The following is a 12,772-nucleotide window of genomic DNA, read 5'->3' as shown; positions in this document are numbered from 1 at the left end:
AGTCAAATATTTAATATGACTGTTATTTAGCATTTTAAGTAGTTAGTAGATTTAGTGATGTTATAATGTGTTGACCACACTGGTGGTTTTGCATGATTTAGCTCATTTATTATACCATACATACAATGGATAATTACTAAACATTTTCCAAAGCATTTCCCACATGAGTTTATAAAGTGAGGCAGCATCTTGAAAACACCGTTGTCCAAGGAGGATTTAAAGTGTGTTTTATGATATGTTAGAGAGATGTTATCAGAAAAACATAAATACTTTTGTGCACTGTTGCTGTTCTTCTTATTATGTTCTCCACACTATAACGATGGCCAAAAGAAGCAGAGATAAAGGGAAACAGGTTTTTACTTCTGTGTCATCCATCATGTCCTTGATAATACATTTCAAAAATATTACTTGCAGTTTAGAATCCATACCAATACATACAGCGTAATTACCAGGACAAAGGCTGTTCGTGTCAAGACGCCGGGATAAATGCTTGAAAGTACACATTGTCCAAATTTAATGGTGGGGTCCGCGACCTGCTCAGGCTGTTTTATTCCAACATTGATGACTAGCGGTTTATGTACTCAGCAGCAAGCTTTTCAAAAATGTGGTTTGTCTCCTGGAATTGTTTGACAGCAACAAAGCTTATGAATTTAATATGGCTCACAAATCACAGTGTGTCCTTAAATGCACCATAAAGGAGAGCTTTTAAAATGTTGCCTGTGAAGACACAGCTCATACAAAACTAAATAAAAGGCGTTGGTTATTTTACAATGATGTACTTTAGGTCAAACTAGTGTCGCGTTTCAGGAATAAAATTAACGTTCAATTCCATCTAGAAGTTTTTAACTTATATTACACTTTGGTTGACAATATTTTAAAGCATATGCGATTTACTGTATACTTTATAAGCTCCATAAGAGGCTAACCACTGCTACAGGAAGCAATCAAGCAGCCGGATCTTTCTGTTGTATTTGCAGTTCATTTTTATGATTATTAACACACCATTGTCGATTACATTCTTTTATGGTTATATGTCTTATATTTCATCTATCAAGGAGCAGTACTTTGACTTAATTAGAGCTACTTATTAAAGTGCTTTGTGTTTTTAATACTAACAACTTCTTCCTAGAAAATTCTTCAGATGTATTTTATCTCATTCATCTTTAAATATGATGTTTGAAGCTGCACGATGAACTGTCTTTGTTAAACATGTACGTTGCTTTTTGCAGATACTTGGTTACTTTGACTATGCTTTCACGGCTATCTTTACTGTTGAGATCGTATTGAAGGTAAATGCCATGTCCCCTGTCCTTGCTGTGACTAACTGTACCCCAATAACATTCCAAACGTTTCGTTGCCTTCCAGGTCCTAGGCTATGCAGATTATGTCTTCACTAGTATGTTTACATTTGAGATCGTATTGAAGGTAACCCCTTAAATGACAACGAGAGCCTTGCTGCATTCTCTCCTTGTGTGTCACCTGCCACTCAGTACAACCTGGCTTGTTTGTTTCCTTTCTCTTATTTACTTTTTTCTTCATGGCACCTCTTTTAGCAAATATTGGAGTTTTAACTTTGCACACACTTACACAAACAGATTTCTTCAAAATACACTAATCAAAGAACTCAAGTTGGGGGAAGGAAACATCGCATCTACATTACATTACATAATCACATGGGTGTCACGTCATCCGGGCAGTCATCGCTGAAATGATTTTGATGATGGAGATATGTAAAAACATGATGCAACCCTTTGTGCGATGCAACACATTTTAATGGGCTGTTCAGACATCTTTAAGGCATTGGCTGAAGTTGAGTTCGAGGTCATCATCAGGGAGGTGTTTGAAATCAACTCCAGTCAAAGCCAACTCCATGCCTCTCGTACTGACTGCTCTTCAGATTACTCATAAAAGAGGGGGCAAAACCAACCATGTTCCTGCCGAGCATGGTTCAGTCTGCTTTCCCTGACTGAGTGCATAGAAATGTGGAGTTGCGTCTGCAGCCGCTTGGGCAAAAAACCTGCCAAGTTCAACTCTGCTTACTCCAAAGCTCCTGGTTAGCGCTCTCTTCTCTCCAGCTTTCTGCAAGGCTCCACATTTACATGCACTTGGAAAATTAATCCTTTACTTTTATTATTTGAAGAAGAGTTATTTTGGCTGTTTTTTCTTCTCTGCCTGCTGAACTCTGAAGTTTTAATTGGGAGCTGCTTCCCCTTATTCTGAACTATTAAAGAACATAATGGAATGTGCTTTAAGATAACGGTCCACATGAATGTGACAGCAAGGCCATTTCTACTTTCCAATCACTATACCTAGAGTTCTTGCAGGTAGTAACAATCCCTGACATCATGGCAACAAAATGCATGTTTTATTGCCTCATCCCATAGTTGATTGTGAAATGAATGACTTACTACTACATTCATGTAGTTAAGGGCTGTGGGGGTGGCGACGGTAGATATAGCCTCCTGTTTCACTGCTCTGAGTTGCCACCCCGAATCAGAGTGATTTCAAGAGTGTGGAGCTGTGTGTGCAAGACTGAGAGTGATGTATGTTAGCATTTCTTTTTCTACCTATTTGACATGTTAATACAGTACAATGTGTGTGTCTGCGTCTTGTGCAGTGTGACTTTGTTTTTGTGTGTGTCTTGTATGCATTGGATGAAATATGTGTATTTTGTTTTACTTTTCCTCCTCTAACTTCCTCTGTCGCTCCTCAGATGACAACATATGGAGCCTTTCTCCATAAAGGGGCATTCTGTAGAAATTACTTTAACCTCCTCGACCTGTTGGTGGTGGGAGTTTCCCTCGTCTCCTTTGGCATTCAGTGAGTACAATTAAACTCAGACACAACCGCCCTCTGATTTGAGCCCTGTTTAATGAAATAGTTCCAGCTACAATTGAAAAATCCTCTTTTCAATTGTTGCTGGAACTAATTGGTTTTATATTCATGTTTGCATTTCCCTGCGCTTCTTAAAAAACATAAAGAATATGCAAATTAGCCAGACATCACAACATTGACTTCCATTGTTCAGGTCCTCGGCCATCTCAGTGGTGAAGATTCTTAGGGTCCTTCGAGTTCTTCGACCCCTGAGGGCCATCAATCGGGCCAAAGGTCTTAAGGTGAGACCTCATCACGAAGTCTCTTGCAGATTGCCACAATAACAACCACAGTCAAGGTGGATGCCGCAACATCTTCTTGTTTTTCTGTTACAGCACGTGGTGCAGTGTGTGTTTGTGGCCATCAGAACTATCGGAAACATCATGATCGTCACCACTCTGCTCCAGTTCATGTTCGCCTGTATAGGGGTGCAGCTATTTAAGGTCAGCACTTAATCTGCATTATTGATGTAGCAAGACATAGTGGTTAACACTGTATAATATAAGTGTTTCATTTCACATTTTCCTCCACAGGGAAAATTTTACCGCTGCACAGATGAAGCCAAGTCCAACTCAGAAGAGTGCAAGTTAGTTTTCTTCTGTGTTTCTTCACAGCTGATTACCTGCAGCTGTGATCCTAGTTTCAGTCTTAACCCCTAATTAACATGTTATTTCCTCACAGGGGCACCTACATCCTGTATAAGGATGGAGATGTGAACCAGCCGACCATCCACAGACGGATGTGGCACAACAGCGACTTCAACTTTGACAACGTCCTCATGGCTATGATGGCACTGTTCACTGTGTCCACCTTTGAAGGCTGGCCTTCGTAAGATTCAAATGTTTTAATCCAATTATTAAAGCTTTGTAACAATACGAGTCAGAAACAGTGTTATTAGCCCCTTGTAAAAAAGTTTAAATAATATTTTTGCCTGTGAGTTTTGATCTCTCTGTTCTCCTCTCTCCTCAGTTTGCTATACAAGGCAATCGACTCTAACAGGGAGAACCTGGGTCCCATTTACAACTACCGCGTGGAGATTTCCATCTTCTTCATCATTTACATCATCATCATTGCTTTCTTCATGATGAACATCTTTGTAGGTTTTGTGATCGTCACATTTCAGGAACAAGGAGAGAAAGAGTACAAAAACTGTGAACTCGACAAAAATCAGGTCAGAGTCATGAGGTTCACGAAATGTGGGAATTTGGAAGCAGTGTGTTTCTTTGTGTTAAAATATACCGATTTCAAGTTATTCAACAGAAGAGAAAATCGGCTGCAGTAAATCTCTTGACTTTGTAGTAAAGAAAGTCGAGGTTGGACTGAGAAGTAGGAATCAACTGTGTCAATAACCGAGCACTGAAACCGTCCTTGTGTTTTTCCGTGCAGCGTCAGTGTGTGGAGTACGCTCTGAAGGCACGTCCACTGAGGAGGTACATCCCTAAGAACCCGTACCAGTACAAATTCTGGTACGTGGTGAACTCCACCGGGTTTGAGTACATCATGTTTGTGCTTATTATGCTCAACACGCTCTGCCTGGCCGTACAGGTAAGAAGTGACCAGTTAACTCTTCTGAATGTATGATTTATATGTTCAATATAAAACGAAAATTCTTCTGTTAGTTTTATACCATCCTATAATATATGTATTAAAACATCTCATCAAAATGTCATTATAATGTATCACAAAAACATTACGTTGATTGCTTATAATTAGAAAATATAGTTTCACCAGTATGGATGACAAATGTAAGGTTTTGGTTATCAGTACCTGCTTACTTGTAGATCTGGATCCCTCCAATGGATTTTATCTGAAATAAAAACTGTTTGAGACATCAATGCAGGATGCAGGGAAAAAGTAAAAAATGGACTAAAAGCAAAAGATATTTTCCCTCTGAGTGTCTCTGTACTCTTGTCTTATAAAGCTTCACCTTTCAAAGATGCTGTAATTAAATAAATAATTGAAATATAGTGGCTTTAATGGAAGACTTTTTAAAGCTATTGTTTCTTATGGTACAATTTGTTTCTTCTTTTCAATCATTTTCACCAGGTTTTCTGATTTGTTTAAAATGAATAAAAGCGTCTCCTTTCTTTCTGTTGTCCTTTACCATGCATTTTATCTCCTCCCTGCAGCACTACGGCCAGTCAGCGCTCTTTAACTACGTAATGGACATTCTCAATATGGTCTTCACCGCTGTCTTCACTGTGGAAATGGTTCTCAAACTCATCGCTTTCAAGCCCAGGGTGAGTCAACATGCAAATGTCTTCACTGACAAGCACTTCCGTCTAACTTTCAAGAAAAAAAGAAAATAAACGTATTTTCCGCAAATGACAAACTATTGACTATATGTAAAAGAGTGGAGCAGGGTACGTCTGAAAACTGATGAGTCTGTACACTTTTTTTGTTTCATTTTACCCTCAACTGCCCGACCAACAGCTCTGTGTTGCGAAGAAGGACAGGCTACTAGTAAGAGACAGAGTGGGGTGCAGTGCTGACTTTCTTTTTAGATTCAAAGCACACACTGTTTGTCCACTTGATGGCAGCAGTGTTTCTGCATGTAATTTAATTATCCACATCAATTTGGTGCAGATAAACCACATTCTGCACAACTCTGTGCACTATAATGCAGTGAGCTCTTCAGAGCCAGCAGTGGTTTCTGTGTGTCTGAAATTATTAGACAGTTTTTATTTCAGTGAAGACTTTTTGTTTGTGCTGATCTCACTTCCACCTTGCCCACCCGCTCGCTCCACCTCACTTAGGGCTATTTTGGAGATGCCTGGAATGTGTTCGACGCCCTGGTTGTGATTGGCAGCATAGTAGACATTGTGCTCAGTGAGATCGATGTAAGTAAAGCTGCAACGAGTCGCTCTGCCCTCTTCCTCTCTCTATTTGGGCCACCTCGGCCCACACTGCGGATTACCACGGCAGGACTCTAACTTCTGGCTTCTTATCTGATAAATCTTAATACTGTTTCTTCTTTTTCTCTCTTTTTGTCCTTCCCTGACCCTGCCATTTCATTAAATCTACTCTTCTGATCATCTCTCTGACTCTGTTTCCCTCTGTTTCTTTTCATGGTCTTTCATCTTTTCCTTCACTTCCCTTTTATGTACCGTCGTGATTTAACAGCACTATTTCGCTGATGCTTGGAACACATTCGATGCCTTAATTGTTGTCGGTAGTGTCGTCGATATTGCTATCACTGAAGTGAATGTAAGTACTTCTTTCTTCTGCTTTCCAAGTTGAACAGAAGCCTTACAGAAAAGCCACATGGCATTTGTAAGATTTATTCTCAATCTCTAGTGCAGTGGTTCCCAGCCTCTTTGTTTCCAGGGCCGTGAACATTAAACCATATTTTTTTTCTCATTTGTTTCCTTTCATTAAGGGATATTTTCAGTCCTTAAGAAGTAAAACTAGTTAGCATTTCAAAAACAATAAAGAAAAAAGAAGAAAACAACTATTTATTAGCACAGAAGTATGTTGTATTATTTCCTTAATCACTTGATGTCCCTTCAGAGTTTGGGAAACACTTCCCTAGTGTATTTAATGTAGCCTCCACTTTAAAATTGTATCTGCTAAATTATGAACTTCTATATTTATTATGATACTTTGCTTGCTAAAACATTGAATTTTGTATACATGGAGAAGTCATTAAAGTTTTAGAGCGCCATTGGCTTATTCTGTAAAGCTTCAGTTTTACCTTTGTTTATGTCCTATTGTTATTGTTGTTACATTTCAGCACAATGAGTACATCTAATAGTCTGTCTTGTTGGAATTTTCCTTCTGCTAAATGTTTTATTCTCAATGTGTTGCAGAACTGTTTGTTGCAGGAAATATGACAAAATGTTTGAACATGCTGACTGTTAATCTTTTACACAACAGCGAGATTTGGGACAGAAACGGGAGTCTCTCTCTCTGTGAACTGAGGCCTGTATGTTTGTTCTGAGCAGGATGATTAATGATGACGTTTTCTAATTCTTACTTTTGTCCGTTTTGTTTTCATAGAAACTTGTAGAGGCAAGTATGGCAATGACCAACAATGTTGTGTGTGTGTGTCACCTGTTCTATAACAACTTTATCTCCGGGACCCCTTATAGTGGATTAATTGGTCATTAAATGTTATTGACTCAGGCAAAAATAGATTTGTGTTAGTTTTATCGAACAGTATCAAATAGATTTAAATTGAATTATTAGCTTATTTCAGTATTAATTAAAGTCAGTCAAAGTCTGAAAATTCATGTCCAGGCTCGATAAAAAAGGAAATAACTACTTCTTTACTTTTAAAAACTACAAAATAATCAACTCTTTATGGCTCTGCTCGTCACAAACACACCTAAAACAAAGACTAAAGTCTGTAATGAACTTTGTTGTGTTTGGTTTGAGTTTACTCAAATGGTAAAGATAGTCAGTTTTGAAGTCCAGGATCAATTGTTATGATGATGATAGTGTTTGTTAGGAAGGGGACTAACTGCTCACCTGCCCCTCGCCCCTCTCCTGAGTGCTCTAACGTCTGAGCTACAGTGCTGTTTTTCTGGAGTTGTATTTCATGTTTTCTGTGTTTTCTCAGTTTGTGTTCCTAAATGTGTGTCTGCATGAGTGTATAAACAAGCTCTAACTTTGTTTAAAACATACGGTTGTGGGTGTGTGTTGGTTAAATGTATGCATGTCTGTTTTAACATATTTTAAGGTGTGCTGTATGTATAAACATATGTGTTTTGTGAAGGTTGGGGGCATAATATCAATTTCACAAGGACTTCATAGATATTCTTGTGAGGCGCATTTTATCCATCATTTACTTGTGGTTTGCATTGCATGTGGTTGTTGCAGTTTGTGTTTTACAGCAAACTCACAGATCAGATATGAACCTTTTCATGTAATCATTCCTGAAAGCTGATCTGAAGTGTCATTTTGATTTATGAATTTGAGCTGCTTGCCTGCCATTCCAGTCATAGGCTGTGAGATTGTTCAGTTTCTGACTTGACTGCTGTGACCTCTCCAAATGCATGCTGGGAAGTGTTAGCCATTCACCTTTCTCCCTAACATCCTCTCCATGTCCCGCCTCTCACAGATGGCGCTCGGCCATTCAGTCCATTCCCCTCCGGTCAGTTTTCATAGAGCCTTGTGAAGTTTGCCCTTTCTCTCTTGCCTTACTCCTCGAGCTTAACCTCCAGACAGAATGGCCCTGGAGCTCAGAGCTTGGAAATATCCGTCCTACACAACAATACGGACATTTTTAATAGAGAATCAGTGGAGCTCAAACTCCTTGAAAAGCTGAAACTGTCTTTAAGAAATATCGTATACTTTCCTTAAGGTTGTGTAGGCCGCTGCGTCTTCACAGATTTCTTATTCAATGCAATAATATTAGTAAAAAACAATTTAGTGTCATTGATAGAAACAGTTACTTTTACAGATTAAAACATAGACTACTCCTAATTTGCAGTCCACAAATTAAAGTAAAAGTCTCAGCATCTTTATTATTATACAGTCATCAGGTAAGAATCAGTAGACTCATAATTCTCAGTGGATCAGAAAAACACTGAGTTAGACCTGGTTTTTGTGAACTGATGGTGGTTTAATGCAGCTGAGTTTGAGGTTCTTTGATGATCTTGTGTTTGTGTCTCTGTGAGTGATTGTCTCTGTGTTTTGTTCTGTCTTCCTGTAGTGAGCTCTTAAAGCTCAGAGTGGAGCTCATGTGTAGCGCAGGTGTGTAGACTCCAGTCAGGTGCATGAACACTCCTACAGTAACTCTCAACTCTCTCTACTCTTCACACCTCTCTACCTCTCCTCTTCATCCAGTATGACTCACACTGTCTGGTGTTACTTCCTGACCCAGTATTGCTCTCTCTCACTGGGTTTCCTCCTCACTCTTTCTCCTCTCTCTTCTGTTGTTCATTCACCTCTTTCTGCACCAGACTGTGAGAGCGCCCTGCTATGGCAGTTTTGTTGCAGGGCACCAATGACATGCATGAGTTGCTGCATTGCTATGAATTTACCTACGGCTCGTCATCCTCCAAATGCCTTGCGTGTGCGTGCAGTGCTTCCCCAGCAGTGCATGCTCCATCAAGGCTGTGGCCAGGATTACCTAAAGAACCTCCTCAAGCTAATTTTACATTTTATTTAATTTTATGATTTCCGCTCATTCTGCACCTCATTCTGATGGTTTTGTGAAGTACTGTGCTGAGGGATTTGAACAAAGCCATATCTGTCTGGAGTATCTCTTTGTTTTCAGTTTTGAGCCTCCTGGTATGAATCTTTTCAGTGCTGAGTTTATTTCATTCTTTTACAAATTATAATTATGCAGGTTGAATTTACTTTTCACCTCTTATCCAATTTCCTTTTGCATCTTTATATGAACAAATGCTCGCTTAATATACTGTGATTTATTGTTAATGATATGAATTGCAATGAACAATAACTCTGTGTGGGTGTGCATTGAAAAATACTTGGTTTACATAAAATCATTGGTGAGATGCAGCTGTCTTACCAGAGTCATTTTAATGGGTTAATTTTTGATTTGTTTCTTGTTAAATCAAATGTTGGTGTTCCTACATCTGACCCTTAAGTGTTAATACAAAGGAAACAGGTTATTAGCTGTGAGTCGAGGCTCTGTCAGAATAGTTGACAGTGCTTTTACAATGACATGAATTCATAACATCAGTCAGTTAACTTCTCATTAACGTTGTCTGGAGAGCAGCAAATACATTTCAACCATAAGATCCATTTAATCCCAAAAGTAATGACCAATCAGTTATGACCATTACACCGGGGGAGTGATAAAGTTTTATGTTAGTCGTACATGTTAATAAGTAATGAAGTAATTTCATGTTGTATGTCCGTCTGACTGCAAGTCCTACGTAGGAATGTTAAGCTGTAAACCTGTTGTGTGGCAGGCGTTTAAAGTGTTACGATATTGTGTTTATGTCTGTCCTTAAATTAAGTGTACATAGACAGTGATACAGGAATGTCTTGTCTTTGTCTTCGGTAAACAATCAGACAGTTTTGTCCCGTCCATGAGAGGAGTAGTGACTCTGTTCTGTCTGCGTCTTGACGTGTGCTGCCGTTGTGTGATAAAGTTTACAATGTAATGTTTATGTGTTTGGTCATATTATGTGTATGAGACCTATGGACTCTGTACAAGTCATTAATGCAGGTCTTTGATTTTAAAGCCAACGGAGACTCCTCAGGTGGATGAGCAGGGGGTAAGATGCTCCTCCCCCCATCCCCCTCTCCTCCCCTCCCTTCCTCCCCTTCAGGGACATGCCATGTTTAGATCTGCATTTCTTGGTTTGATATTTTTCCATTATACCTCCTATGATCTATTGCTATTTTCTATTTTATTTACTTTCTCGTGGTATGTTCCCATTCTTTGAATGTTTTTTCTTGCATTTGTTTTGTTTGCATATTATTTTTTTTAAAAGACAATTGCTTTTCATTTTCCTAAATGTTTGGATTTATTTCTTAAGAGAGTGTGTCACTCAAACGTGACGCTGCGTGACCTTTTAGGTGGGAGCGGTTTCTGTGCCGCTCCTCACGTTTGTGCTGTTGACACCGCTTCATGGTCTCTACCACCATACTTGCGTGGGGTGGGGACCCATGGGTGAGCCCTGGGATCAGGTCCTGGGGCCTGACCTCTGAACCTCCTGGCTGACCTGCTCGGGTTGGCCCCACTGTGACTCTGCATGCAGTGACTCTGGACTGAGGGTGCCATGCTTGTATGGGAAGGTTTTCTCCAGCATGCTTGCCTCCTGGCTTCCTTCCCTGTAGGTGTAACAGTGACAGGGCCCCTGACAGTGCTTTAGACGCAGTATAAAAGAAACATATCAGCTGGAGCTACACTGCTTCAGAGACTCTGTTGCATTATGATTTTACCAGAAATTTGCCAACATCTGCAGCCTTTTAAATGCTGTTTATAATAACTGCACTTTGAACTTTAATAGATGATGCTACCTAAGCAGAAAACTAATTCATGCCCCAATGCAAAAATGCACGGGTGTGCTCTAAACCGGCACTTTTGCCCTTAAGACGCAGTGCTGTTTTCTCAGTCCATATGTTTCTGACGCCAGGGTCTCAGTTCAGACCTCGACATGCTGTGAAGCGCAGCCAGGTGCTCTGTGTCCTCCTAATGCACTGCTCCTCTCCTGTCCTCTGACTCTGGACTGTTTCTCCACAGAACACGGAGGACAGCGCTCGCATCTCCATCACCTTCTTTCGTCTCTTTCGAGTCATGCGGCTGGTCAAGCTCCTCAGCAGAGGGGAAGGCATTCGAACGCTGCTTTGGACTTTTATCAAATCCTTCCAGGTGAGGCACAGTGAAACGATTACTTGATCTGCGACTGAGGGAAATATTGCCATGTTAAACCTTTTTCTACCTTTTTCACCTCTCTTTTGCCTTAAGGCGCTGCCCTATGTTGCTCTTCTGATAGCCATGCTGTTCTTTATCTACGCTGTCATTGGCATGCAGGTGAGTCTCTAAATGTGATAGAAAAGGTTTTTGTGGGGTTGGCAGGGTCGTAAGCAATTTCATGTTTGCTATTTTTCTGCTTCAGGTGTTTGGAAAGGTTGCCATGGTGGACGGCACACACATCAACAGAAACAACAACTTCCAGACGTTCCCTCAGGCTGTGCTCCTCCTCTTCAGGTGTGAAGGACTTTCGAGTCAGGGATCATCAGCAAACAGACTCACTGTGTTCATTGTTTTTAATAGGTCAATTATTTAAGTAATACATTTGAGTCTGTTATGCCTATCTGATCCCCCAGATGTGCCACTGGAGAGGCGTGGCAGGAGATCATGTTGGCCTGTATGCCAGGGAAACTGTGTGACCCAGAGTCTGACTACAACCCCGGGGAGGAGATGACGTGTGGCAGTGGATTTGCAATAATTTACTTCATCACCTTCTACATGCTTTGCGCCTTCTTGGTAATCACAAAAGTTGAACAATATTTTATTAACAACTACTTATTTATTAAGTGCAGTATTTGCCGTGTAGTATTACCTTCTGTACTGTTTTTCATACCAGAATCACAAGAAGACCATAAGATTTTAAATGTCTACGTTTGAAGGGCTGCCATTCTCAAAGAATGAGTAATATTAATATGAATACCTTGCTCTCAATATTTGTTTACGTACAGGTCCATGCAACATTGAAAATATTCCTTAAACAACATGGCACCTAATATTTAGAGACTCACCACTGATGCCTTATCAATGTGTGTCTTATCATTTAATTTAGTTTAAATGATCTGGTCTGCAAGACTTATGGAAGACCATGTAGCATTCAGAAATCAGAGCCCATTCTATAGGCCTACGAGCTGTTCGCTTTCATTTGTAAGGTTAGATTTATTTTAACCAAGAGTGCTGTAGTTTAAAAAACAATATATTCTTTCTGTCTAGTGATCGTGCAGGTATGATTTTGGAAACACATTTAAACCACCCCACAATGCTAAGCAAAAGTATGTGCGACCATCTTCTTGTCCCCCTCCAGATTATCAACTTGTTTGTGGCCGTCATCATGGACAACTTTGACTATCTAACACGTGATTGGTCCATTCTTGGTCCACACCACCTCGATGAATTCAAAAGAATTTGGTCAGAGTACGACCCCGAGGCCAAGTATGTGCTTTATTACCTAAAGTACAAGAAAGTATTTCACATTCATGTTTTTCTGTGCAGTGGTTTGTCTCAGTAAATGTTTTACATCTGATTGTTTTTCTCACACAGGGGCAGAATAAAGCATCTGGATGTTGTGACACTTCTTCGTCGCATCCAGCCTCCTCTCGGCTTCGGCAAGCTGTGCCCTCACAGAGTCGCTTGCAAGGTCTCTGTTCTTCCCATATTTTATAATCTTATTTGTAAAATATACACATAACTAGTGATCGTTATCCTGGACCTTGGTAAAACAAAACA

The 12,772-nt window shown here is 39.9% G+C and overlaps 1 protein-coding gene across 1 annotated transcript in view; it reads left to right on the top strand.

Annotated features, from left to right (window-relative positions):
• cacna1da (calcium channel, voltage-dependent, L type, alpha 1D subunit, a) overlaps positions 1 to 12,772 on the top strand; it is a 53,544-nt gene that overhangs the window by 30,411 nt on the left and 10,361 nt on the right. The window contains exons 20-37 of the mRNA XM_063910651.1: positions 1,230 to 1,289; positions 1,366 to 1,425; positions 2,714 to 2,820; positions 3,029 to 3,116; positions 3,210 to 3,317; positions 3,408 to 3,460; positions 3,556 to 3,702; positions 3,844 to 4,045; positions 4,261 to 4,419; positions 5,004 to 5,114; positions 5,998 to 6,081; positions 10,035 to 10,067; positions 11,039 to 11,167; positions 11,264 to 11,329; positions 11,415 to 11,506; positions 11,626 to 11,785; positions 12,351 to 12,478; positions 12,587 to 12,683. Coding sequence (XP_063766721.1) covers positions 1,230 to 1,289; positions 1,366 to 1,425; positions 2,714 to 2,820; positions 3,029 to 3,116; positions 3,210 to 3,317; positions 3,408 to 3,460; positions 3,556 to 3,702; positions 3,844 to 4,045; positions 4,261 to 4,419; positions 5,004 to 5,114; positions 5,998 to 6,081; positions 10,035 to 10,067; positions 11,039 to 11,167; positions 11,264 to 11,329; positions 11,415 to 11,506; positions 11,626 to 11,785; positions 12,351 to 12,478; positions 12,587 to 12,683 — 1,884 coding nt within the window. The remainder of the gene's footprint in view (positions 1 to 1,229; positions 1,290 to 1,365; positions 1,426 to 2,713; positions 2,821 to 3,028; positions 3,117 to 3,209; positions 3,318 to 3,407; positions 3,461 to 3,555; positions 3,703 to 3,843; positions 4,046 to 4,260; positions 4,420 to 5,003; positions 5,115 to 5,997; positions 6,082 to 10,034; positions 10,068 to 11,038; positions 11,168 to 11,263; positions 11,330 to 11,414; positions 11,507 to 11,625; positions 11,786 to 12,350; positions 12,479 to 12,586; positions 12,684 to 12,772) is intronic.

This window comes from Eleginops maclovinus, chromosome 20 (genome assembly GCF_036324505.1).
Source record: "Eleginops maclovinus isolate JMC-PN-2008 ecotype Puerto Natales chromosome 20, JC_Emac_rtc_rv5, whole genome shotgun sequence".
In the NCBI taxonomy this organism is placed as follows: Eukaryota; Metazoa; Chordata; class Actinopteri; order Perciformes; family Eleginopidae; genus Eleginops; species Eleginops maclovinus.
The sequence above is the reverse complement of the archived record's forward strand: the minus strand, read 5'-3'. Positions and strand labels throughout refer to the sequence as shown.